Here is a 27,576-nt window from a genome sequence, read left to right on the forward strand (position 1 = left end):
TGAGCTAGTTAATCCCATTCCAATTCATAATGGGCAGGTAGCCAAGTCATACAAAACACCTTGACAATCCATACTAATTGGTTTGTCTCTATGGAGCCCCCAAGGTGAATTGCCCATGGAGATGGACATTTCCCTCAACCCGGCCCCCCCCATTTCAACTCTCCCTCCTCTCTCCTACCACCACCACCACCACACACACACACACACACACACACACACACACACACACACACACACACACACACACACACACGGCACTGGAATGTTTTGCTTTTAAATAACATCATTTTGTCCACCCATTTTTCTGGGCTCTAAATTTCCCCAAGCTTTCTTTTTAAAAGAAGGAGTGGATTGGAGGTAAGGAAAGTAAACTGAATGCCCTTGGGACATTTTCAGGGTCATTTGTATTTTCAGAGTAGGCTTCATTGCCAAGGGTAGTAAGAAAAAAAGTTATCTGTGGACAAAACAAAAATGCAATTCATGTTTTGGAAGGCCAGGGAAACAAATTCCCAGACAAAGATTCATACAGCCTAGAAATAGTTTCAGAAAGATCTACCGACCCACAAAAACTTCTACCAGCCCACAGAATCATTTCCAAGAATGGCTAATCATGTACTATTGAGAAATACCCCCCAAAAAGGATAAAAATACGGGTGTATGCAACTTTGATTGATAGCTGGGTTTTGAATAAATAATTACCCTTTACACCTGAAAGTTGGCTTTACCAAGCAAGCGCTGACCACCTCTGGGCTCAGTTGATTTTCTGGGCATTTCTAAGGGGCAGTAAGATTGATAGCAGTCCCTCCATTTGGTCAGTGTTGTGTTCCGTCGGCTAGCTGGGCAAGCAGGGGCACCTGGTAGCAGTTATGTGAACCTCACCAGCTGTGTGACCTTGAGTAATCACCTGACGTTCCTGGGCCTCAGTTTTTTAATCAACCATCCTTACCCTAGGCTCTCTGCTTAAATGAAAAGTATATTTTATATTTAAATAACATGTTTTTAGCTTTCAGTTTTAAATTACTTAACCTTTGGTGCATTTGGGTTTTACATAAGGAAGGGAAACTTCCATGTAATGAAATCCCGTAATAACCCTTCCTTTATTAATGTGACATTGCCCACCCCCTCATCCCCCGCAGCGGAGGGTAAATTAAAGCGTATAACCCAGTGTAAACATTTGTCAGCCCAAATGCATTTATAGACATTCAGTGTGTGCAGACACCTGGTTATTTACATGATTTATACCATTAGTGCGTCATTTCTAGATAGGATGAATTTCGAATACGTGTTCCTCGTAAGCCTTGCTGTGAGTTTTGACAGAAGTAAATAATCGTACCTTTAATTATCTCTGTCTGTAGAATGTGGTAGATAGGGAACAATGGGTATGAAATACTCATCCTCCTAGGGTGCAAGAGGGATGAAAAAAGTTTTCGTAAAGTACAAGACAGAAGGAAGTCATTTCTGAGTAAGCCCATTAGATGTTTTTCTTGCTCCCTAATCACAAAGCCTAGACACCACTGAAAGGAAAATGATCTGATAGGCTCCTGTTTACCACTGCTTGAGGGTAGAGGGAGATTTGATTTGAGCCTCTTGGCCTCCATGAAAAGTCACATAAATAGGAAGTGAAATTTGCAAGGGATTCCAACAGACTCCACAAAGGTTTGCATGGGGTGGACCAGCACATCTCAGGCACTCACGCTGGCTCTCAGATGTTCGTTTGGGCGTCCGTCATGGTAATTCAGCTTCTGTGCAGAAGAATAATTAATTCTAGAGGCATGAAATCTGTAAAAGAAGCCCCAGCTTCTAGTCTTCTGAAAAGTCCTTGTCTCTGGAGAAGTGAGAGGAAAGTAGGGAATCTCTACAGACTGCCCTAAAGAAAACCTGCAAGGCTTGGCAACCCAGCACTGTCCTCTGGGCTTTCTTATCATCCATGTGTATCAATTACTAGATAACGTCAGGGATACTTTTAATTTGGGGAGAAAGCAAAGTATGTAAACCTGTTTCTTGGACTGAGAAAGAATGGAATTAAAAAAAAATTTTCCTGCTTTTTGTGTTTTTGCGGTAGGGTTGAAACATGTTCTTAAGGATTTTTTGGTTTTTTTTAAACATTTTGGTGGAACACATTTTTCAGCATTACTCCTCTCCCTTTTGAGAGGTTGGGTAGGTATGGAATCGTCTTGCTGTTAGGCCAGTGTAGTAAAATTCTCTGCAACTGGTTGCCTATGGAAGAGGTTGGAATAAATTGTTACAGACCCAGGCTGACTGGCCGCAGAAACTTTTTCCGCAACACCTATGACAACTTCATCATTCGGAAGATCGTACCCAGGTGGTAAAGGCTGGCAGTGACTTATGCTGCCTCAGGTTACGACTCCTTCTCTGCATGCATGAAATACCGCCGGGTTCTACGGGGCTTCTTAAAGAACGCCACTAGATCCACTTCTTTCATCCTTCTTCTTCAGCCTGCCTTACTGACATGTCTGAAGTGTGATTTGAGGGTCTGCAGGAGGAAGAAGCCAGAATCCAGAGCCATCTGGAGCCTGGGCGAGTAAGCACTGGGTGAACATCTGTTTGAAACTTTGTGGAGATATCTGGCGCCACTGATTTACAGTCCTTTGGGGAGCCTGTGTACAGAACCCAGACTCGAGAGGAAGCTGGCATCTGGCAGGAGTCGGGGTACACAATTGTGCTGGATTATCAGGATATGATAAGTCTGTCTGGCCTTATATTCATTGCCAAATTGTAGATTTCTTATTGGGGCCACGTCAGTCCCCCCTGCCACCAAAACCAAAAAAACCCAAAAATACAAAAGGAAAAAAAAAAAGCCCAGTCTTACCATACTCATAGCAAAATATACGTAGTCGTACAGAAATATCACAATAAAGTGATGCTTCTGAGAATCATTAGAGTATAGAAGCTAAGAGTATGCACTTTGGAGTCAGGTGACTTGGGTTCCAATCTAGGCTCTGGCACAGAAGTAGCTGTGTGACTGTGGGCAAGTCACTTAACCTCTCTGTGCTTCTGTTTCCTCATCTCTAAAGAGGGGATGTTAGTAATAGTGCTTACTTTTTAGGGTTATTTTGAGAAGTAGATGGAGTTTATATATGTAAGGGATTTAAAATAGCACCTGGAAAATGAAGCACTATATAATTGTGTGTGTGTGTGTGTGTGTGTGTGTAGTATATGAGTATGATCACAACCGGGACCACCCTGTCAGAAAAATGCCTTTGGTTGTGTCATTTACCTTCCTTCCTCTACCACCACTTGCCCCTCCACCCCACTCCACCCCACCCAGACTGGCTTGGTTTCCCTTGTTCCTTGAGTGTGTCAGGAATGTTCCACATTGGAGCTCTGCACAAATGCATCCCCCTTTCAGAACTGTTCTTCCCACACCCCCTTTAGGAAGCTGCCTTCTCTTCAGCTCTCAGGCCATGTTCATGTTGCTTCTTCAGAGAGGGCTTCCCTGACCACCCGACCTTGACTCAGTTTTGACCTCCTACCCATAGTCACTCTAATGCTCCCTGTTCTTTAGCCCCCGTCAGGGTTTATAGCTACACATGACCATTTGCATTTCTTCAAGGTCTGTATCCCGCTGTAGATGATGAACTCCACGGAGCACATCTCATTTCTGAGTGAGTCACCCTTGTAGACCCAGCAGCCTGCCCAGTGCAGGGCCAGCACATGGTAGGCACTCAGTAAATATTGCTCCAAAATAAGTGACTGGCCGACTGATGAGCTTCTTTAGATTATATCCAAGGTGCTGTGGGCAGTGCATTTCTTCTGAGCTGGCCAACTCCAACTCCCTTCCCCCCGCCCCCCATCTCACTAGTCACTACCCCTTTTGTTTATATTGTAATAAAAGTGAAAGAGAAGTCAGGCAAATAATCAAAGGGCTCTTTTAGAGATGAGATAGGGCCTCCTTTTCCTCCTTGGTATCATTTTGACCATCTGGTTGGGAGCTAAGGAGGAGGAACCGGGACCTATTCTTCCTGATCAGGGGAGTTGAGTGGGGACACTTGGCATTGCGGACGTGCCCCATCTACTGGTTGAATCGGGTGGCTACATCCTTAATGGGTGGTGATGCCCTGTGCAGTGAATACTTGCCTCCAGTCTCTTTAAAAGCAGCTGAGACTGGGGTTTCTACCACACGTTATTATCCTGCTGGCAAGAGCATTAACGGTAAAGCATGGTTTGCTTGTGGAGCACACATTTTGCATCTCTAGTGTCTACATTTGCATCAGAATCACACACATTCTGTTGTGTGGGTTTTGCAAGTTTGAAGGGAAGGGTTTCACACTTGTGTCCAAAGGTTAAAATTTGTAGTTTAACATCAGTGTTCACTGTTTAGTTGTTCCTTGTGAATATTATATTGACCAAATTTGCAGCATGTAGAGAATACCTTCTCTGCAAGACAACTGAAGGAGATGTGGGCACCACACCCAATTTTCAGTCTGCCCTTAGGGATCGTGGGTTCTTAAGATAAAAGTTTCAGGGAGCAAATAGAATCTCCTTGTGGTCCTCTCTCTCTCTCTCTCTCTCTCTCTCTCTCTCACACACACACACACACACACACACACAACTCGGGACTTACATTGCCTGTAAGGCTCAATAAGTAAATTGGGGAAGATGGAATTTGTCACTCTGCTTAAAGAAACATAATTATTTTAAAATGACAAATGGTCCCTTTGTCAATAAATGATTTATGTCTTAGCTTCCATGCCTGGATACCTTGTGTGAACTATAAATTCACTTGTAAGTAGATTTAGGAAAGGGTGCCCAGCAGGTCCCTGGGCTGAGCGCTAAGTGGGTAGCACTTCTTTCATTCTGCTGCTTTTCCGCTGCTATTGTGTTGGGGATGCAGATGTCTGAACATAAATTCAAGTGGGTATAGCTGTAAGGTGCTGCTTTACAAGGATTCATCTAGCATCTCCATCCAAAAGAATCTCCCCTCACCACCCCCTCCAAATTTCAACATCAGAAGTAGCGAGAAGAAGATGAAACCATCTTAATTCAATTTAAATTTTAAGGTCAATCACTCTCAATAACAGGGGTTTTTTTCTTTAAAAAAAAATTAAGTAGCTGCTAATTTATTATTCCACAGAGTTTCCACTCAGCCTCCCAAGGGGAAGGCCTTGAACAGGTAGCTGGGTTTTGTGCCTGTATGTTTGATTACTGAGTTATTTACAACTAGAGGATTTCCCAGTGACAAGTAAACTGGATGGACCTGCGGCTTAATTTGGCTTTTCTCCATTCAGGATGACTTCAGACAACTGAGCACATGTACCTAGCACCCTATCAGAACAGAAGTGAAAGGCAGACTATGAATGCATTAACTTATCTGGAATATAACAATCCGAAAAGCCTAGAAGTTAAATGTCTGCATACATGTCAATTCCGTATGTTAAGGTCTAGTGGTACTTTATTTGAATTACCCATTGGAATGAGCACCGAAATATCTTCAATGCTCAATACTTTGAAAGATCTCATCTGTGCCTCTTCTTAAGACATCAAGAACCGCCACTACAAAATGCCAGTGAAGCCCGGCAGCTTCTCATACCTCAGGTGCAGACAGACCATGTTTGGATTTTAATCGTCCTTCTCTGCTGGCTGTGTGACTCTGGGCAAATGATTGGAACTCTTTCAGCTTCCGTGCTCGGTTGTGAAATGGGGATAATAGTATTAACCTCCGATTGTGACCCTGCGACGGTGATGCTGTATGTAAAGTACTTAGCACAGGGCTTAGCATATGAGTGTGCTAAAAATTGTGGCAGTTGTTAGAGCGTTATCATTATTGTCACTTCTACACGTGAAGGTACTATTTTATAAATATATTTTGTGTTTTTAACCAAGAGCCTTTCCTTGGACTCTCACGTCAGCTTTCTTATTCTAGGAGAGACTATGATTTAAAGAATGGAAATGTGTTTTGTGATATTTAAATATATATACATATATTTTTTTCCTCCAACTTTTTCTTCTAATTTATTTTGTGAGGAATTAGCAGCCTTCAAGATACAGGTGGCAGTGGTTTGCTCTGGTCTGGCCTCAATATACGATCTTCAGTTTGCTTTGTCGGAGGTTGTGGGCAAGCGCTGTAATCCCTAAATTAGCCTAAGAGGCAGATGGATGGAAACAGCGTCTTTGTTGGGTGAACCCAGTCGTGGCTTCTCTTTTGTTCCGGGCTCCAATCCAAACTAATGCCTTAATAACTGAAATTGCCTCGTTCGCCCCTCTCACCTTAAAAACTATTAAATTCAGCAGGAAGGACTCATCATTGTGGCAGAGAGATGCCCTCTCAGGGTCTCTCCGGGCCAGTGGGCCCCGGGCCAGCACAGTGGTCGGCACCTGAGGACGGGCGGGAGCCAGAGCTCCTGGGTGCTCCTGAGCAGGTCGTCCCGACAGAAGCTCCGGCTTCCTTTCCTCTTGGGCCACTTCTACCGCATCCTAAGGCTGCCTCTTTCTGCAATTAAGTCATTTCATTCCTTTCTCTCAGGCTTTTCCTTCACCTTAGAGATGTTCAGTGTTAGGGCAAAACACAGGCATTCAAGCTGCTCATTGCATTTAGGGAGTTGGGGATTTGGCTTTTAATTACTGTGAAAATCTGATCGTTTAGGGATTCAGCACCATCTCTACTGAGCCTGTAGGATGTTGAGACAACAGGCAAAAGGGCTCATAAGTCTAAAACAGGTGAGTTGGCAGGTCCTGGGGGTGGAGGGTAGAGCAGGTGAAATGAACTGGCATGATCCTGAGTATCTTTGCTTAGCTCTAATCAAGGTGTCAAGCCTCTTTTCCGCCGCAGCTTTCCTACCTGTAACGTGGGTTAAGGTCTGCTGCAGTCAGCTACTGCTCGGCAGGTATGTGGAATCTGGGATGCTAATAATACGATCAACGTGCTCAACAGAAAGTGAGTATCTGTCCAGACATCCAGGCTTGAATACTCATTTTTTCCAGGCAGCAAGCAGCCCCAACCTGTGTTTTACGTACCATGCAATGGATTTCGTCTGTGTTGCACTTGTTGGAACAATTAGTTGTGGTGTGTGTACTTTGCTGGCTCAGAGGTATTTTCCATTTCTTGATGGTCTTTGACAGTTTGTCATCAACACCACTCGCAGTAATTCATCTCCACCCTGGTCCTGCTTGACGGATACTTATCCTTTAGGCCTCAGCTTAGTCCCCTTCTCCTGACTAGGTCAGATTCCTCTTTCATGTGCTCCCATAGGACGATTAGTCTCTCCCTGGAACACTCACCACAGCTGTTGATTTTATTATGGTTAATTATTTAATATCAGTCTCCCAAAAAGGACTGTCAGTTCCATAAGGTAAAGAAACAACATCATCATCTTTATTAAAGTTATTATTCTTATTTTTGCTCGCCAATGAATTCCCCACTCCTGACAGTAGCATGCCTGGTACTTATAGGTTCACAATAAGTATTCTTGTTAGATGGGTGGATGGCTGGCTGGATGAGTACACAAGTGAATGAATGAAACGCCGGTGTCTCTGACAGGACTTCTCTCTTCCCTGTCCTATTCATGTGGCCTCAGGGAACCACACATGTAGTACAGGCTCCACTCAAGCTTCTAAGATAACTAAAAGGCATGATATAGTTCTTGGTGCCAAAGCCCCACAATGGACTGGGAAAGTAAAAATTATATAAATTCTTAGAAAGAGGGCTTAAGGTTTCTGTGTTCAAAAGTGGTCTTGTCTGGGATAAAATATAGCAAATGAACAGCAATTTTTTTTTTTTTTTTTTTTTTACGGCATGGAGGGCTACTAATTTCATCTTTCAATCTAGTTCCCTAACTAAGTAAATAAGTAAGTACCTTCTTGCAGACCAGATATGTGTAGCATTGTATGTTCTTGCATTTTTCAGGGTATTTGCAAATATTTTATGAACAGCAATTTGTTTCTCGCCTGTTCTACCTACTCCCTAGGACCTGGGAGTAATACTTTAAATGTGGGCTGACCTCGGGAAGGTTATCCTTTCTGATTCTGAGCTGGATAAAAGATCCGGCTCAGAGATATACCAGGCATATATCTCTGGTTAGAAGATCATAAATCAGTCCAGTAGATTCCATAGTGGTTCTCATGGTGTCCCTCAAGACGGAGCTCACTGGCTAGTCCCTGGGACATCTCCATGAAGCATTATAGAAAGGAGGCAGTGTGCATACTATAATATATAATAACTTGGGCCCTGCCGTCAGAATGCCTGAGTTCAAATCCCACCTGCCTACTAATTCAGTAAGTTTAGATAAATTAGGTATAATCTTCAATTTCCTCTTCTATAAAGTAGGAGACATAATGTTACCTACTTCACAGGGTTGTTGGAAGAGCAAATGGCCAAACAGACGTAAAGTGCTTTGCAGAATGTTCGGCGTGCAATAAGCCCAATAAATGTTAGCTGTAATTATTATCACCATTTTTCTTGATTGCAGGAGTTTCCATTGCAATCCCAAGCCAGTCCCTGTGAAGGCTTTTCCATCCTATCCCTTTCACACTATTCTGGGACCCACATTTTCCCCTGCCTTTTCTGCCAGCATGCCTTTGGCTTAGGTTTTTACTAGGAGGACCGAAGTACAGAGTCCAGGAATGGAACCGGTTATACTGCATCTTGCCTTATATTACCTTAACCTGTAAAGGCCAACTCAGATTGCCTGAAAATCCACGCTGTGTAGTGAGTGATTTGGGCGGTGCACACTCTATACACAGGCATTAAATAAAGCAAATAATGCTGTGTGTGCACCCAGCCAGCTTGCCCAGCTTTCTTAAATCATTTAGGTACACTTAATCTAATGGAACGTGTTATGACTCCAACAGCTTCTGAATAAAAGTTGGAGGAAAGAAAAATCTGAAACGTGGCACCAACTAAAATCCCCATGCAGTTATTTAAGGCAGCTGAAGCACTTCCACGGAAACTGGGCTCTGTTGGAGAAATAGCCACCCCTCTTACAGAATGAAACCTCACTTTTTTTTTTTTTCTTTTTTCTTTTTAAAAAATTTCCTTCTTTTATTTTTAGATTTTGGATGAGAATGGGACTCCAAGTCAATTTTTAGGCTATTTCTTCCTTGTTCTGCTTGCTCAGAACAGTTCTTTTTATCTTGCTTCTGCCCCTGGTGGTGTCGTCTTGGGAGAGTTACTTGACTTCTCCTGGCTTTGCTTTCTTCATTTGGGTGTTTGTGCTGGGCGATCTTTGTGGTACCTTCCAGCTGTTAACATTCTTTTGATTTCATGATTCCTCTCCCTTATTATTACAGAAAGCACAAGTGTTGTGCCTTAAGCCTAAGATAGGAAAGTATTTATAGATCAAGTCGAAAAACCTCTACTTTCCACATTCCAGGGCTCTGAGTTTGGGCTCAGAGAGTTACAGTGGCTTTTAGGCAGTTTTTGTGTGAAGGGTGGTTTTGGATTTCTTTCCTGTTTTTCTGTAGACCTTATTTGGACGTCTGGCCATTTGATCTTGGTAGAGAATACTGTGTCTTGACACACACCAATGCCTTAACCCTTGGCATGTTTCGGAAGCCCACAGGCAGGGTCCTGAGGTTGCCTGAGTCACCGTTAATGAACCCAACTGCCTGCCATGCTCCAATGGTTGCCTTTTGGCACTTGGCAGGAAAATCCTTTTCGTGTTAGTTTCAAGGTTGTCAGATATCATTATCCCCAAGTATTAAAAATTTCAAAGAAAGGAGGCACTGTGTTTGATTTATAGAATAATTATCTAGCTTTAGGTCTAACTTGGCTTTGGCAATGGTTTTGCAAGCACTCGAAAATTAAATCCATTTTTTATGGCACTACAAGGTATTATCTCACAGCAAATGATAATTAAACACCTGTGAAATCAATTAGCCCTTTAAGCAGGGAAGAAAAGTTTTCCAATTATGTTTTCGCACCTCAAAAACTTTTATAATTCCAAAACCAGAGCTCGTGGAGAGGGATATCGTCAATCGGCGTTACTGAGTCCACTTTCCATTAAGATCATCCCTAAATTTTGCTTTGACTTAATCCTGAGGAAGGCGGTTTGTGGTACTCTCTCCTTTCCAGAGCGGATGCAGTCGCCTTTGGAGCTGACTCTTAGCAGCTATCTATCTGACACACAGCTGAGCTGTCAGCTCCTCTGCAAAGGAGGTTACCACTTTGTGTTTTGATGCCAAGTTTTACTTGACAGTTTATTTAAAAGCCAAGATTCCTTAATGGAAACCAAGCAACAAGACGTTCCATGTGACAGAATTGCTCTCTCTTTAAGGGCCCTGTAGCCAAGAGTTCTGAGCCATCTTCATTCCAAATTCATCACCTGAAAACAGAGTGGTTAATAGCTGAAAACTCACACAGTGGAAAACTGGGAATCATGGCAGGCCTTTCAGCCCCACAGGATCATGTGTTTCATCGCTGGCTTTGGTAACAAATTAGCTATTCCAGATGCTTCTTTTGGAAAATGATCTGCACTTCTGAAGAACTGAATGGATTTGGGAGAGAGGACATAACAATTTGAGACTCAAAAAGAAGAAAAAGAAACAGGCCTTTGACATCCTCTACATTATGCCTCATATGTACAAAGGCCATTCCAAAAATATGCTTGCTTAATCCTTATTGATACTCATATGTGCTTTAATTTGCATAATACTCTCATCTATACTGTTTCATTACATCCTCAGTAGACTTCATTATTAGGTAGGCAAGACTAGTATGTTTGTCCCATTTTATATATAAGCATGGATTCAGAACCAGAGTATAACTTGCTTGAAATCAAACAGTGACAAAGTTAAGACCAGAACCTATATTTTCTCGGTGTTACTTTATGTAGGCTTCATCCTATCACTCTACATAAACATCTCTTAAAGACATTCCTTTTTTAAAAAAAAAAAATTCTAAAGACATTTTTAATGGGATCTTGCTTTCATAGCAGATGGCATTTGGAGAAGTTGATGAATCTTAATGTTAACCAGAGACATCAGGCTGATATTGCATAAAGCAAAGATGAGAGAGAACTTGTCTTATATCCTTTTAGAAACTTGTCCTACAGATTTACCCTTGTGAATGTGGCCAGCGTTTTTGGACACCTTATGACCTCACAGGCATTATTCGCTGAGGAATAAGGAGATCTGGCATTCATTCAACAACTATTTCTTAAAAAATGAGTATGGTCCAAGCACAAGTGTAGCGGCTGGGGTCACAGCAGTGAATAGGAACAGTTGGCCAGGAAGACAAATATGTGCGTGAATTCAGACAGCGGTAAATCCTAGGACAGACGGAATGGGGAATTGGGACAGTGAGTGCTGGGGACACAGGCTGGTCTGCGAGGGCCTCTGGGAGGAGGGACTGTTTGTCTGAAGGCTGATGTGCATCTTGAGGTAGATCTGGGAGAAGAAAAATTCCAGGGAGAGGACATGGCAAGTACGAGTCCATGAGATGGTAATGTGTGTGATGTTTCTAGAAACTGAAAGAAGGACAGTGTAGCTGTAGATGGTGAGTGAGGAGAAGAGCGGTCAGAGCTGTCGGTGGCAGAAGCCAGTTCTCAGGGAGCCCTGTCGGCCAGGGCTAAGGGACGTGGCTATTATTCTAAGTGCCATGAGGAGTCGGTGGAGGGTTTTCAGCCTGGGAGTGACGTCTTAATGGTATCTTTGGTTGCTTTATGGAAAATGGATTTTATGGGGATAAGATTGGACCTATTCTGACCTGAAGCTATTAAGAACGAGAGTATGCTTCCTGTTGCTCTGCTCACGTGGAAACCCAAAGGAGGAGTAGAATTAAAGAGATATAGGAAAGAGGGGCATAAGGAGACTCTGGGTCCCATGGAATTACAGAACCCAGTAGGGGGCAGCTCCTGGAGGGCTTCTGCATCTTTGTTTCCCCAGCGCTCGGTGTGTCACTTGGCACATAGGAGCTGCTCAACTTTCACCTGTCCAGCAAAGAAATACCAGGGCAGGAAGGCATCTTAAGAGCCATCTGGTCTACCTCTCTCCCATCAGATGCTGAAATTATCCCTCTGTCCCACAGCCTCTTCCCAAAATGAAGCCACCTAGGAGTTGGCTAGCTGCTTAGCTGCTTCTCAAGGGGAACAGTGCTGAGCAGAGCTGGCTGGAGGAGAGGCAGAGGTGACTCAGTGTCACAGACTCTTTCTCCCAGGGCACTGTTGTGGTTCTGCCAAAGGAAATGGCAGAATCTAGACTTACGGGCTTTCCCAACCTCCAGTGACCAGACCCCTCATGGAGGCTGATCGGGTCAGTAAGCCATATGCGGCATCAGATTGTCCATTATAACGGATTTTGATGTCTCACGGAGGCACATATGCACCTGTACAATTATATACTCACATACCCAGGTGAGAGAGATGAAACTTTCCATAGACAACTAGCTTCATGCAGCTTGCATATTATGTTGGCGTCCTGTAAATTTTGAGGATGGGCCATCGCTGCCCGTGCACATTTCTGAGGTCTCATTTGCTTGTTCAGTGCAGAATCCCCAGAGGTGAGCTGGCCCTGACTGTCCAAGTCAGAAGGTGGAGCCCAGGAATGGTAAAGGTAGGAAAGGAGACGGGAAATGAGGGTAGCTGAAACCAGCATCATTTCCTTAGCTGTGTGTAATTGGATTCTCAAGGTATTTTATAATCACTTAAGTGCAAGGAGCAGATGAAGGGCTCCAGCACTGACCGAGAATGCAGGGTATGTGAGGTTCGCCACTGGACGGCCCCTACGCAGTGTCTACTCTGGTGACGAGAACAGCCCAGCAGGAATTCCAGACATCCTCCTAATCCCAGTGCTGACGGAGGCTGGCTGTGCAGGGAAGAACGTCTTGGCTCAAGAAGGGAAGGGGTCAGAACATTGGGGTGAGCCCAGTTTTCTTTGGGGAATGAGGAGCCTTCGCCTTTGCACCGATGCAGTGTTTATCATGGCAGAAGCCGGGAAGAGGTTCTCCAGTTTTATTTTCTTTGGCTCAGACGTGGAGGAAAGCCAGGAGACAGTTCAGTTTGAATAGCGCTGTGCATACATTTAACTTGATTTGCAAATAATGCTGTTTAGCAGGGCTGGTGAAACACACATTCCCCGCCCCCCCACCCTTCATCAGTGTGCAGAGAGGACAGAACTTTTAACAAGATGCCAGGCCTTTGAAAATAAAGACAGAGAAGGGATACAAAATGTACAAAAGGAAGACACTATATATAAAAGACACTCTTTTCCATTCTCTAAGTCAGTTGGGCTCAGCCTAAACACAGGAGTGAACATCATACTAGGAAGGACTGGCATAATCAAGAGTCAGACGTATTGTTATGAGCTAAGCAGAGGTGGTTGTAACGAAGGCTCATGTCTCTTCTTTGTGCCTCTGTTGTTTCTACAGCCCCTCCCGCCCCCCTGCAAACCAGTGGATACTGAGTGCTTTTCATCTATTTCATACCTATGTTTTGAGTGGCTCCTGCAGGCCAGGCCCTGGGGGTAGGTGTTGGTTCAACAGAAAGTAGGACCGTGGTCCTCCCTCCTGGAGCCCAGTGGAAGGGAAACAAGAAAATGGGCAACTGGATCCAGAGGGAGTAGTAGACAGGTAATCCTGGGTGCCATGTAAGCAGCAAGAGGGCCTCTGTGTGAGACTTAGGGATCGGGGAAGGTTTCCTCCGGGGTGGAAGGGAAGAAGGGTGTGTGGGGAAGTACCCTGTCCACAGACTGCTCCCTGGGACTCGGCCTGTCCCCGAGGAGTCACCATCGAGGCTGACACCCCACGCTGCTGGCCCCACAGCTTCAGTCCACACTTCCTGGCCCCGCTGCACTTGGCTGGCTTGTCTTCGTGGCGCAGAGCCTGATGAAAGGTTAGTGGTAAGATAATGACCTTGAGCTTCCCAGTTGCCCTCCGGTCTGTCCCAGACATTTAGCTCCCGCAGTCGGGACCTTGGTGTGCCTCTTGTGGACCCATTTATCCATCTGAGGTCACAGCTGCTGCTGGCTCCTTAATTGTCACTCCCTTCCCTTTCCCTCCCTGTACCCAGAGAGTCCCTTATTTAGCACTTCAGAAGTGCTTTATTTCCAACCAGAGAATTTAGACCCACACGTCCTGGAATTGCGTTTATCTCAGAGCACTTTGAAATGTGGTATTGCCGAGCAGAAAAGCTGGTGCTCCAAAATCTCACCTCCTTCCAATAGCTTCCTGAGGTTCACGACCCCTGGCACAATATATTCAAAATCTTTCATTTTCCCCTTTTGTGGGGAAATTACTCCTTCCTTCGAGGCAGCTCTGGGAGACAACAGAGCCCTTCTTGTACAAGCCCCACGAAGTACAACTCTGCTACTCAACTTCATCATCTGTAAAATGGGGCCACTTCATGTGTGGTTGTAGAGAGAAAGGGCAGGAATGAACACGGATTGTTGCCCCACCCATGGGAAACATGTAATCAGTGGGGGGATGATTATTATAATTGTTATCATCAATGGCTGTCCTATTTTTGTCACTTGCTTTTACATATTAGCCATTGAGCTGCTATGTAATGGGCGGGAACCAACATGGTCTTCTCTATGGTGTACCTGGTACATGTTCAGTTCATTAATACGTGCAGGGGAGGGTTACCACCTGGTCCAGGTTTACAGTTCTTAGCTGTCAGTGGATGTTTACGGTAGAGATGGGGTAGGGCAGTTTAGACTTGATATGGGATTATGATCCAGTGTGTTCAGACGCAGGGTTTGATTCCAAGGATCCAGCCAACTCTTTCTTCCCTGTGAAAAGCAGGTATAACCATATCCACCTCCTGGGGTGGCTTAAATGAGATAATGTGTGCGAAAGAGTCAGTACCTCCCCTGGGGCCTCCCGCCCCAGCCAGAGCCCACACACTCTTCCTCCCTCCCTTCCCGATGTTGAAATGGATTTTAAATGGGCATAAAAAGAAGATGGTCTTAAGTGGAAAGCCAGGAAGTGTGAAACGATGGACAGCTTGGGATCGGCAGGGTCATTCAGAGGAGTACCACAAAGAAATCATTTCCTAATCCTTGGCCTGACTGGGTGCCCCAGAGGTTCGAGCAGCCAGCAGTGCTCAGGGCAGAGTGGCCTGTGTTAGGCACCTCACCTTCTCCAAATAGTGAGGGCCTTCCCGCTGGGAGCTACTGAGTCCCTGAGGCTGCAGTCACTCTGGTCACCAGCGCCACACACTAGGATAATCCATCTGCATTTCCCTGACTCCGGAACATAGAGTAGCTCATTCGTGGGCACAGACACTGTATGAGCAGGTGGCGTGAAGAAACTGAGGCTCAGTGAATCCCGTGAATTCACAAAGACCACTGGGGCCTGTACTTTTCTGTGTAGACAACAAATAGAGATAGAATGGTGGCCAATGGACCCATTTTCCAGCTAAAAGTTTGGCTCCCACTCATGGTTTTCTCAGTTCAAATCTGTGCCTTGGGCCAATCTCATTTTATTACATGCTATGGATTTTGGGGTTTTCTCAAAAATAATTGAACTTTTAAGCATCAAATCTGTGATAGTCCAAGAAAGGGCCTAAGGCAACATAGATATTAAATAACAGAGCACCATCTTGGACTGAACTCCTGGTGTGACACGGGGTGGAGTTTTGAGTAGGGGAGAAAGAGTCCTTTTAAATGGTAGCCTTTTGTTGCCAATGCTTGAAAGTAGGTGAAAGGTTTAGGACTTCACCATGTAAGAAACATAACTTTCAGACACTCCATTTGTGTGAGCTGCCGAGGAGACGGTATCATGTAGTACAGAGCAAAGGCCCTTTAGAATCAGAAAGCCTGGAGCTGGAGCCCCGGTGGCTCCACAGCTGTGACCTACGTTGGCAAGGTTATCGGGCTGTGCGAACTTCATATCTGCCTGTGAAGTTGGCTTATATCAAGTCCTCAGCGTTCCTTTGGTGACATGTCACTCTTCTGCTTGAGCCCTTCAGGGACTCACAACCACCTGCACAGGGTCACATCTGAGGTCCAGGAGATCCTCCCAGGGGGACCCTGCCTGTACCAGCAGCCTCATCTCTCCTCCCCGTCTGGCGCACCCCAGACTCTGGGCAGTGTGTCTCACCTTGGTGTCTCTGTTCCTGCTCTGCTACCTCTACCCCCAGAGATGCCTGTCACCTCCTCTCAGCTCTTTGCCGGACTGATTCTTGCTCTTCCTTTAATATTAGCTCAGAATCTCCCGTCCTCCAAGAGGCATCCCTGCTTCTCACGTTCCCCACCGAAGCCAAGCTGTGCCTGTTTTTTTCTCTTCTCTACATAACTCCCAGCCCTTGCCTCCATCCTCCCATTTCCCTCAACGAATGACAATCATTTGATAACACATCTGCCTTCTCCCTGGACCATCAGTTCCTTGAACAGTATTTGACACATGGTACTAGGCATTACTAGGCATTAGGCGTTCAACTAATGTTTGTTAAATGAATGAAAGAAAGCACAGAGGAGGTGCCAAGGAAGCTATTTTATTTCCCTTATCCCAGAGCACTTTGTGCAGCTACAACAGTCAGAAGTTGTTTTTGCGTTCTTTGTTTTTTTTTTTTTCAGGGATGTGATTCTAACCTGGGGGTAAGCAAAGAAGATTAAGTACTTATGAGGATGGGGGCTGAGAGGGAGCATATCAGCTGTAGATGTTCACTTTATAAATCAATACGTGAGACAAACTGTAGCAGAAATCAATACGTGAGACAAACTGTAGCAGCATCAGGGGGACACTAGAATTGTGTGGCTACAGGGAGGAGGGCCTGGCTCACGTCTTCTCTATCCTCTTTGATTAGCAGAAAGCAGGCTCACGTGGAACTGAGCCTACCAGGGAATTGTGGGAAGCACAGCTGGACCCGTGGGCACACTGCACCAGCATCATCCGTGGCTATGGAGCGTTTGATAATAAGGCAAAATCCTTTCAATTAGAAACTGCTGTTGTGATTCACAGCTTCTGTTTTCATTTTATTTTCAAGGGTCTCCTCTACACGGCTCCCTGGCTCTGTCTTGGGGAATCCGTTCCTCTTCCGTTTGTTTGTTACGTTTTTGAAATGTTTGTATTCCTCTTGAACTGCTGTAGTTTATATAAAAATTTACGATCACGCAGTGCCTTGCAGTTTCTGCTGTATGCACGCGATCTCATTTAATCTTCACATCTTTGAGGCCCAGAGAAGCTAAAGAATCTGCACAGGGGCACACAGAAAGTGGTAGATCCAGAAGCCAAGTTCTTCATCCCAGGTTTTCCTACGTAAACCGGCTATATTTTCCGTTATATTCGGTCACCTCCCTTCCAATCATAGCTACCATTTATGGATTGCTTATAATGTGCCCAGGCTTAGTTAAAATGTATCATTTCATCCTCACAGTAGAAGTATTATCCCCATTTTGCCAACCAGGAAACTAAGATCTAGACAAATTAAAAACTTTCCCAAGGGCTTCCCTGGTGGCGCAGTGGTTGAGAGTCCGCCTTCCAATGCAGGGGACACAGGTTCGTGCCCTGGTCCGGGAAGATCCCACATGGCCGCGAGCGGCTGGGCCCCGTGAGCCATGGCCGCTGGGCCTGCGCGTCCGGAGCCTGTGCTCCGCAGCGGGAGAGAGGCCCGCGTACTGCAAAAAAAAAAAAAAAAAAACAACTTTCCCAAGAACATTCAACTTATGAATAGCCAAGGTGAAATTGGAACCCAGGTTTGGCTGGGTCTAAAGCTGCTTAACAACTAAGCTTTTAATCATTAAGCTCTTAACCACCGTGCCAGTGGTTCTCAAAATTTAGGGCGCATCTTAATGATCTGGAGGGCTTGTTAAAACAGAATCCTGGGCCCTTCCCGCAGGGTTTCTGATTCAGCAGGCCTGGTTGAGGCTAAGAATGTACATTTCCACCAGTTTCCCAGATGATGCTACTAGTTGGAAGAGTGTACTTTGAGGACCCCAGCGCTAATGCCACATTGCCCTCCACCCATACGCTGGTTGCACTGAATTGCTCCCAGCCCAAAAAAAAAAAAAAAAGTTTCATATGAAGGGGAAGGGCTTCAATTATGCATTCTTGTGTGGCCCATTTTAAATGGGGTGTGTCCCGTACATTATTCACTGCAACTTTAAGGTTGTTGTCGTGGATTATTTCGGCCGTAGAACGGGTTTGGTTTCTAGGTTAAGTACAGGGTCATGTTATTTTTATTGCATTTTTCATTGAAGTAGTTTATGGAAACTGTTCTGTCTTCTGTGTCATCACCTATGCAGCAGGGGACTTAACGGCCATCTGAAAAGGGTACCAAAACCGTTATTAATAAAGCTGAAAGTTCTCTGAGATTAGTTGCCTCCCTCATCTGCTTACCTTCTTGCTTAGGATCTCATATGTTCGTTATTTCTTGTTTTTAAGAAGTTTATGATTTTGATGTGATCTATATTTCTAAGCTTAAGTCATAGGGAAGAATTAGTCTCTAAAAAGACTGTCCCCCTCACTTGACCTGTCGTCTCCACATCTTGTTCCCCAGTCCCTATCCACTGGTTACCACCAACCTGTTCTCCATCTCTGTAATTATGTCATTTCATGAACACTATATAAATGGACTAATTCAGAATATGTCCTTTTGGGATTGGCTTTTTCCCTTAGGATAATTTTCTTGAGGTTGTTGTGTGTATCAATAGTTCATTTCCTTTTATTGCTAAGGAGTATTCTAAGCTATACATGTACCACAGTTGGTTGAGTGATTCACCCACTGAAGGATATTTGGATGGTTTCCAGTTTGGGGCTATTAAGGATAAAGCTGCTGTGAACATTCGTGGACAAGTTTCTGCGTGAAAACAAGTTTTCATTTCTCTGGGATAAATGCCCAAGAGTGCAATTGCTGGGTGCTAAGCCCATTTTTAGTTCTAAAAGAAATTGCCAAACCATTTTCCAACGTGGCCGCCCCAGTTTACCATCCCACCAGCAATACACGAGTGTTCCAGTGTCTCTGCAGCCACATCAGCACCTGTTGTCATGTGTCCTCTTGATTATAGCTGTCCTACTTGCTGTAAAGTGATATTTCGTTGTTTTGATTTGCATTTCCCTAAAGACTAATGGTTAAGTATCTTTTCATGTGCTTATTGGCACTTTGTATATTTTCTTCGGAACAATGTCTATTCACATCCTTTGCCTGTTTTTATAAATTTATTTATTTATTTTGACTGCGTTGGGTCTTTGCTGCCGTGTGCGGGCTTTTCTCTAGTTGCGGTGAGCGGGGGCTACTCTTCGTTGCGGTGCACGGGCTTCTCATTGTGGTGGCTTCTCTTGTTGTGGAGCATGGGCTCTAGGCACGTGGGCTCAGTAGTTGTGGCTCGCGGGCTCTAGAGCTCAGGTTCAGTAGTTGTGACGCACGGGCTTAGTTGTTCCGCGGCATGTGGGATCTTCCTGGACCAGGGCTCGAACCCATGTTCCCTGCATTGGCAGGCGGATTCTTAACCACTGTGCCACCAGGGAAGCCCCCGTTTGCCTGTTTTTAAATTGGATTATTTGTCTTTTGATTGTTGGGTTGTAAGAGTTCTTTACCTTTTCTGGATAAAAGTCCCTTGTCAGATTTATGATTTGCAAATATTTTCTCTCTTCTATAGGTTGTATTTTCACTTTCTCGATGGGAGCTGGGGGTAGAGGGAGACCGGTCCTCTCAGCTGTACTCGCCTACGTTAGAACTTCTATTAGGCAGAGCTGATGGGGGTTGGTGATGGAGCAGATCTCGGCTCAGATGCTCCAGACGTTCTCAGTTCTTGCTGAGATTTGGTAGATTTTCTTGAACGAATGTTTTTCCATTTGTCATCATGACCTTAGGACAATTTCCAGAAACTTTCAATGATGCTCTTATAATTTGTACCAGTTAAGTTGTTGTTTTGCTGGGAAGAGTGTCCTCAGAATTCCTTAGTGTGTCATTCTGGAAGGCCAGGCTTCCACAGTGTACTTAAAACAGATGCCCTCAGGAGATGTTACTCCTGAAGTCCTCATTAGTCTTTTCTAGTTATCCGATGAGTCTTTGGTAGATCTAGCAGCTGAAGAAGCATCTTCTCTACACAACATCTGCAAGACTAGAACAGTGCCTGGAACATAGTATTTCTTAAAAGAATGATTGAATAAATGAACAAGTTTAAGCACCTAGAAGGAGGTAGACGTGGGGCATGGGAGAACATCAGAGAGCTGAGTGGGAGGGTACCAAATACATACGTGGCTCAATTAGAAAGATTGTCCCCTTTGCAGGCATCATTACTTCTTCAATTGTAGTACACAATAATTCATAGGCTCACTGTCACTAAAGCCCAAGAATGAGGCTGGTTCATGGGTTGAGCATGATTAGAAATCCAAAAATCATTGTTTCAGGTTATGAGTGATTATGTTTCTGTATGTCTTTGTGTGTCAATATAAATACACACATTACACATTGTGTACACGAGCAGATTTCTGTAGACACATATACACACATACATACAGTGGTTATGGAAACTTTTGGAGCAGTGGGATACTCTCAAAGGGACATTCTTCTTTCTTACCTAAAAATGATAACATAAAGAATAATGGAATGTTCAAAACCATCTTTAGTCATCTTGCCCAACTGACTCATTTTGCAGACGAGGAAACTGAGGCCCAGAGAGCCCATCGGTTTGTTCTTAATCTCACAGCTTACCTAGTGGGTTCCTGATTCCAGCAAGAATGATTGTCCCTCATCTTCTGTTACCTGTTACGTGAATGAACACAAGTTTCAATCATGAAGCTTTATTCACTACATCAGCAAATCTTCCTATACAACCACTTAAAAATCAATAGCTTGAATAGCTGTCATTTGAATTTTTCCTACAAGTTTTCTGCCTTTCCTCTCGCCCACTCCTTCCCTAAAGTAAATTTTGCAACTGGCAACTTTGAAACTTGTTACAATCCAGCACATTAATAGGGTTTTACATTTTAGCAGCCTAATGATAAGGAGGTAGGGCCTTCTGTTCTAGCCCCTCAGGGGTTTCGATTCTGGGCATTTATTAAACTTTGCTGTAGCCTCAAGTATATTTGACCTTTTTATGTTAAAAAAAAGTTTCAGTTTAAACTTTATACATATCTATTGTGTGTATGTACATATTTCACTCTTCTCCACTGATTAGGTAGATATTCAGACATTATCAACAGTTGAACTTGAAGATACTTGTCAATTATTTCCCTATGTTTGGTAAGGAAGAGAAGCCATTACTATCATAATTTATTATTATTTTCATTTAGCTAGATTTGAGCCCTCTTAAAAATCTTTTCTACTTTGAGGTCTATTTTGCAGTTTAATTAACGTAGCAAGGGTTTTCTTTTTTTTCTTTTTCTTTTTTTTTTTTAAATTTTACTCTCAATGGAGATAATCCATTCACGGTGACCTTTCCTTGTGCAAATTAATTGTACATGCTTGTTTAAGTAAATGGTCCTTTGCATGACGTCTCTTCTTAATGATGGGTTTATAATCGAAAATTGGCTTATTCCCATATGCCTAGTTTGTGTGAGAATATAAAAATAGATGTGGACTTGAAAAATATAAATGTATATATCAGCATCCCCAAAAGAGGAGGGAAGAATCCAATGCCTTCAGGCTATGATTAAATTAGACTATTAGAGTCAGAAAGTGCTGGTGACATATGCTACTGTCAAAGTCACCTGTCTGCCGAGCCTGGGAGGCTCTTGAAAAAGGAGAGTGATTTCATCCTGGCTCTGAGAAACTGGGCCTTCACAGGACCTGAGCCATCTCCAGTTTCCCAAGTTTTCTTAAGCTCCAAATGAAATTTCAACTGTGTGTTTAGGAATGTATTTGTGGAAATCATTTTTTATTTATTTATTTATTTATTTTGAAAAGATTTCTAGTTTAATTAATTAATTAATTTGGCCATGCTGTGCGGCCTGCGGGATCTTAGTTCCCTGACCAGGGATTGAACTCGTGTACCCTACGTTGGGGGTGCAGAGTCTTAAGCACTGGACTGCCAGGGAAGTCCCTGGAAATCATTTTTAAAGTGCTAGCCCTGAATAAAATGAGATGCTTGTTACCTTTCCTGCACTTCACCGGTATAAAGAGACAGGTGACATTCATATTACATTTTGCATTTTTTCAAGTGTAGAAACAGTGTGATACAACTAAATGGTGTTTGAGGAGGAAATCATCTCTTCTGCTGCCCAGGTTCCCACAGGCCCCACCGGTTTTTTTTTTTTTTTCCTGTTATTCCTCTTTCCCCATTTCTTGGGCTGGCTCCTTCTCTCTCACCTCCATGCCAACCATTCTTATACAGGAGTGTTTGTCTGGGGTAACCAAATGTTCTTGGTTAAAAGTAGAAACTCCAGCTTGAAGGAGAAACTAAATGTTTTGTGCTTAGAATGGAGGTTTCCTGAGTAGGTTTTAGTAGCATGGGTTCGTGGGGTAGGAAACAAGAACAGCCTTCATTTTATTGAATGACATGGCATTAAAAAAGAACAACTAGCGGTGAGTACTTTTTAAGCTTATGGGGGCAACCTATTTTCATCCGAGACAAAAATCTGATTTGGGAAACAAAGGCTGGGCAAGCCAAAATTTTGCTGGGACCATCAGACTTGTCTTTTATGTACTGTTTGCAAAAGGCCCTAATTGCTTTGTCCAGCGTGATGGTTCACATTTCTTCGCCTTCATGCAACAACCCTGCCCACCTCCTGCCCTGGAAAAGTGAGGCTTGCCTGTGTATCGCCCGAGTTGCTCTGGGTAATTTCTGGTAGGTGTGCACCCACCCCAGGTGTGTTGATTCACCCCTCCCCCGACCCTCTCCCCTGCCCCATTCCTAACGCGTCTTTATTTGCTGATGGCTCTTCCTCTTTTTCTAGGTATGATTATCGGGAAATGCTGCACAATGCCACTTTCTGTCTGGTTCCTCGTGGTCGCAGGCTTGGGTCTTTCAGGTTCCTGGAGGCTCTGCAGGTAAGAGACCCTGATCCTCCCCAGAATAGGGCTGAGGACTCAACGTCAGAATGGGGCGGAGTTTAACCCTAGCACTTCTCCTGGGGTCTAAGCCGAACGTGTGGTTTGCCTTAAACACCTGAAATCTGTTTTCCCAAGAAAATCTGCAACATTTTTATGAGTTGGGGGGGGCGGGCGGAGGGAGGATTTACTCCCTGCCTTTGGACATGAGGAGATCCGATGGGACTCTCAAGGGAGGGTGGGTTCTTCAGAGACGTGTTTACAAACAGAGGGCAGATCTGCTTGCCCACCAGGCAGCCGACCTGGGCTCGACGGAGACTCAGCCCTCCTCCTGGAAGCCAGTCTCAAGAGCAATGAAAATGGCTGATGGGTGGTATTTCCCAAAAGCAAAATCGTCGGTTCTGTCCCCATGTCAGTCGTCACTCAGTTCCTCTAAATGCTGAGCGTGATACCCTGCAAGGTAGAGGCACGCACTCAGCCCAGCTCCTCCCACGCTCTGAAGTTCAGAGGTCCTGGAGCTGCAGGGTCTCTGCTATTAATCTTCACTTTGCAGAAATGCCTTCACCTGCTGAGACAGTTCTCCACACTTCCCACCTGGAAGTTGCAACCAGCCTTGCTTGTTGGCTAGAAAGCACGCCCTCCACCTCTCTCAGCTCCTGGACCCCTTGCTACCGTGTCCTTTCTTCCTCTGTGCTCTGCCCCGGCTGAGTCTGTGCTTTTGTCGCAGCGCTTCTTAATTGCCATCATTCTGTCGTGTCCTCTGACAGGAGAGCTTCCTTCTCTTGAAAGTCTTTTCTGGCACGTTCTATGAACCATACCATTCCTGACATTCCCCTAGCCTCTTGGGATGTTGCATGGAGCAAATTGTTCTCTGCTTTGGATTCTGAGTTATTTGCAACCAGAATTTTGTCATTAGCGTGGTGTTTCTTGGCTCTTAGGTCACTGTGTGGGTAGTAAATTGGTACGACAGTGGTTGGGATCCCTCCACACTGAAGGGAACAAAGTTCAGATGTTTACATGGCTAGGGAAAGGTGAGCACCCTGTAACAGTTTAGTCCACAAAACGCTTTATCAGGAATGCCGAACTGTTGTTCTTTGTTGCTCAGGACATTGGGGTGAACCACTTTGCAAGTGGGCTATGGCAGTTACACTGACAAGGCTGTTCATGTTCAAGGTGGGTTTTACGCTAGGATCTTATTGGTGAATGATTTTGTTACGTCAATAAACCTTCTTCAACGGAGGCCAGTTGCCTGCCTAGAGGTAAGGTCAGCCAAACCATGTACAAGAATAGAAATGGGGTTTTCGCATTCTAGGGCAAGACTTGCAAATAGCAAAGTCTCAGCTGGATACAGACAAACTTCATGTGACTTGATAATTCATAAAAGCCCACTTTTCTTCTGACCTCAGCAGTCCAGGATTCATGCCAGTAATTGAATTTGTACCCATTTCACCTCTGATCGGAAGGGTTCCTGCTGCCATATTCATCACACTCACGAAGTCCCCTTCTTTGCACAGGCCGCCTGTGTCCCTGTGATGCTCAGCAATGGATGGGAGTTGCCATTCTCTGAAGTGATTAATTGGAACCAAGCTGCCGTCATAGGTGATGAGAGATTGTTATTACAGGTAAGGAAGGGGTGGTGGTGGCCTTCAACAGATCAGTGGATTATTGTTGCCCCCGTCCAGACTTCCAAAGAAGATGAATCCAAAAGATCAGCTCTGTAAAAGAAATTTTATCAGGAGAAAATTGCCTGTGTTATGGTGACTATGAAGTCATTTAACATGACATCGTTCACTTCCCAACACACAATCTGCTCAGGTCCAGGGAATATTCAGAGAAGGAGAAGTTGCAGGTAGACCACACTGAACTTTGATACTGAGAAGAGGTGTGTATCTACCCCCCTCAATATTCAGAATGTTTAGAAATTATACCAGAGAGTTTTTGTACCATCCTGTTGCCACTTTGTACTCCTTTCCCAATTCCATATCTGCCTTCAGATTAATTTTCAGAAAGAGAGAGGTCTCTAGGGCTGATTCTTATAATTAGTGTTATCATTGCTCAAATGATCTAGTCTGGGTACATGAGTGAGTGTTATCTTTAAGATGTATATTTAAAAGAGCAGCCTCAAATGAAAATGTATGTTTTTTTAAAATGTATTTTTGGCCATTTAGATTTTTTTCCATTTAATTTTATTGTTGTAAGAACATGTAATATGAAATCTACTCGTTTAACAAATTTTGACGTGTACCCATTATGGTTGAGTGTAGGTACAATGTGCTACAGCAGGTCTCTAAAGCTTATTCAGCTTGCTTAACTGAAGCTTTATGCCCACTTACTAGTAATTCCTCACTTCCCATCCCCCAACCCCTGGTCCCCACCCATTCTACTCTTTAATTCTATGAATTTGATTATTTTAGATATCTCTTATAAGTGGACTCATGAATTATTTGTCTTTCTGTGACTGGTTTATTTCACTTAGTGTAATGTCCTCCAGGTTCATCCATGTTGTCTTCTATTGCAGAATTAAGACTTACTAATTATTAAAATGTCCATATTACCCAACGTGATCCACAGATTCAAGGCAATTTCTGCCAAAATCCTAATGACATTTGTTTTTTACAGAAATAGAAAAACAGCTCTAAAATCCATATGGAGCCAGAAAAGACCCCAAATAGCCAAATCAATCTTGAGGAAAAAGAACAAAACCAAGGAATTATAGTCCCTAATTTCAAAATATATTATAAAGCTCCAGTCATCAAAACAGTATGGTGCTGGCATAAAGACAGATATATAGACTAATGGACCAGAATACAGAGCTAAGAAATAAATCCACACATATACATCAACCAATCTTCCACAAGGATGCCTAATAAAAGTTTAAACTTCTCAAGAGCTGCCTGGGAAGGGGGATATGATACTCACAGAAAAATCCTGGGGCAGGAATACTTAGTCACTGAGGATTTCTAAAGACCCTTTGTGCAATAATGTTTTAGCTTCAACGTAAATTGCCATACTCCTTTCTCTAAAATGATGGAATATTTTAATGATTTTATTTCATGGCATTGTACTTTATCTTGAACTACCACAAATATTTGTAAAATGATATTTTTTAATGTCCTTTTTTCGATATTCAGGAAATTCAGTTTCTAACTCTATCATTAATTCTACCTCTGTGCTGCTGGCCAGTCTGCTAACTGGCTGGTGAAATAACTCAGTACTCTCCCTAAAGTAACAGTGGAATATCTGTAACCAAGAGGGCCATGAATTAGGCAAGCCAAGCTGAACGCAGCTCCTAAAACATGCCTTGTGTCTGGTACTCAGATCTGTGATTTCCAAGGCCCCTGAGACCTCAGAAGCAAGAGGAGGACACGTGATCTAGTATAGTTCTCCCCACACAGAGATGGTGTGTGCCTAAAACATTCACTCATGACAGGCCAAATAAAAGTGATAGATGTGGTTCTTTTCCACGTTGCCTTTTTCCTTCCTCTTATGATTTTTTTTTTTTTTTTTTTTTTTTTGCGGTACGCGGGCCTCTCACTGTTGTAGCCTCTCCCATTGCGGAGCACAGGCTCCAGACGCGCAGGCTCAGCGGCCATGGCTCACAGGCCTAGCCGCTCCACGGCATGTGGGATCTTCCCGGACCGGAGCACGAACCCGTGTCCCCTGCATCGGCAGGCGGACTCTCAACCACTGCCCCACCAGGGAAGCCCTCTCTTATGATTTTTAATAAATAATGCATGCTCATTAAAGGAAATTTAGGAAAGAAAGGGAATAGAAAATACCAGCCATAATTTCTCCATTTATGTACCAGTGCTCCAGTGAATTTGATGTGACTAGGTTGGGAGTTTGTCTTTGAGAATGGAGCGTGTTCCAGGATACTGAATTGTGGTTGTCTGGTCTCTACCATTTCAGCAGAGTTGACTCCCCAGAAGCATTTCACCTTCTGAGGCAACATTTTGGCTTGATGCTGGGGATTTCGTTTTTCATTCTGCACCTACTCAAACTTGCTGGCATTTTCCTCTCTCATATGCAGTCTGTCTTTGCACAGCTGCCTCCATATTGAATGATGACTGCACTGTCATTGACAATGGTTTTAAAGAACTGGCACCCAGCCCAAATGTCTGCCCTGGGAAATGTTTTTATTATGTTACCATTTTTCATTTCCTGTTTTAGAACAGCTCAGGTGTTTTTATTTGCATATATTCTTGTTGTCATGTCACCAAGAGAGCTTACTGTTGCTTTCCTATATCTATCTTGGTAGATTCCATTAGTTCCGTTACCATGCATGACCTTTTATTAAGACTTCACTGAGTTCTGCAACTTTGAACAATCCGGCCAAATTGGAATTAATTTATCACTTTCCCATACCTGTCTCTCGGGACAAGCAGATTAAGAACCAGTAGCCAAATGCCATTAAAATTTGGAACTCTGTCTTTTTAAGCATTGGAATTATCTTCCAGAGCACTTTGAAGAATGCTGCCAGACACTTGTATCATACGCACAAATGGGTAGGATATATTTCACTTGATGTAGTAACATCAGGATGTGGCTAATAGAAGAGAGGGGCTGTATTGGGAGGCTCATCTGTGCTATCCCTTTCTGCCTTCATAACCACAGCCTACTCAGTTTTCTGGAGAGCACACAGTGATGATAGCTTTTGACATTTTTCTAACGGACTGGTCCCTCATGATCATAATGAAACAATCTACCTGTATGACTCTTAGAAAATACCACTGACATTCAGAAGAGGGCA

General features: G+C 43.9%; 1 protein-coding gene across 4 annotated transcripts in view; it reads left to right on the plus strand.

The window, feature by feature from the left end:
- Nucleotides 1–27,576, plus strand: part of EXT1 (exostosin glycosyltransferase 1) — a 299,373-nt gene that overhangs the window by 223,211 nt on the left and 48,586 nt on the right. For all 4 annotated transcript variants that reach the window (XR_016388355.1, XM_089898798.1, XM_089898797.1 and 1 more), the window contains exons 2-3: nucleotides 22,733–22,826; nucleotides 24,341–24,448. Coding sequence is in view for 3 of the 4 variants with exons in the window: in XM_089898798.1 (XP_089754924.1) it covers nucleotides 22,733–22,826; nucleotides 24,341–24,448 (202 nt within the window). In the remaining variant the exon portion in view is untranslated. The remainder of the gene's footprint in view (nucleotides 1–22,732; nucleotides 22,827–24,340; nucleotides 24,449–27,576) is intronic.

This window comes from Delphinapterus leucas, chromosome 17 (genome assembly GCF_059928025.1).
Source record: "Delphinapterus leucas isolate spDelLeu-1000000601 "Yukka" chromosome 17, BTC_Dleu_Yukka2, whole genome shotgun sequence".
Lineage (NCBI taxonomy): Eukaryota > Metazoa > Chordata > Mammalia > Artiodactyla > Monodontidae > Delphinapterus > Delphinapterus leucas.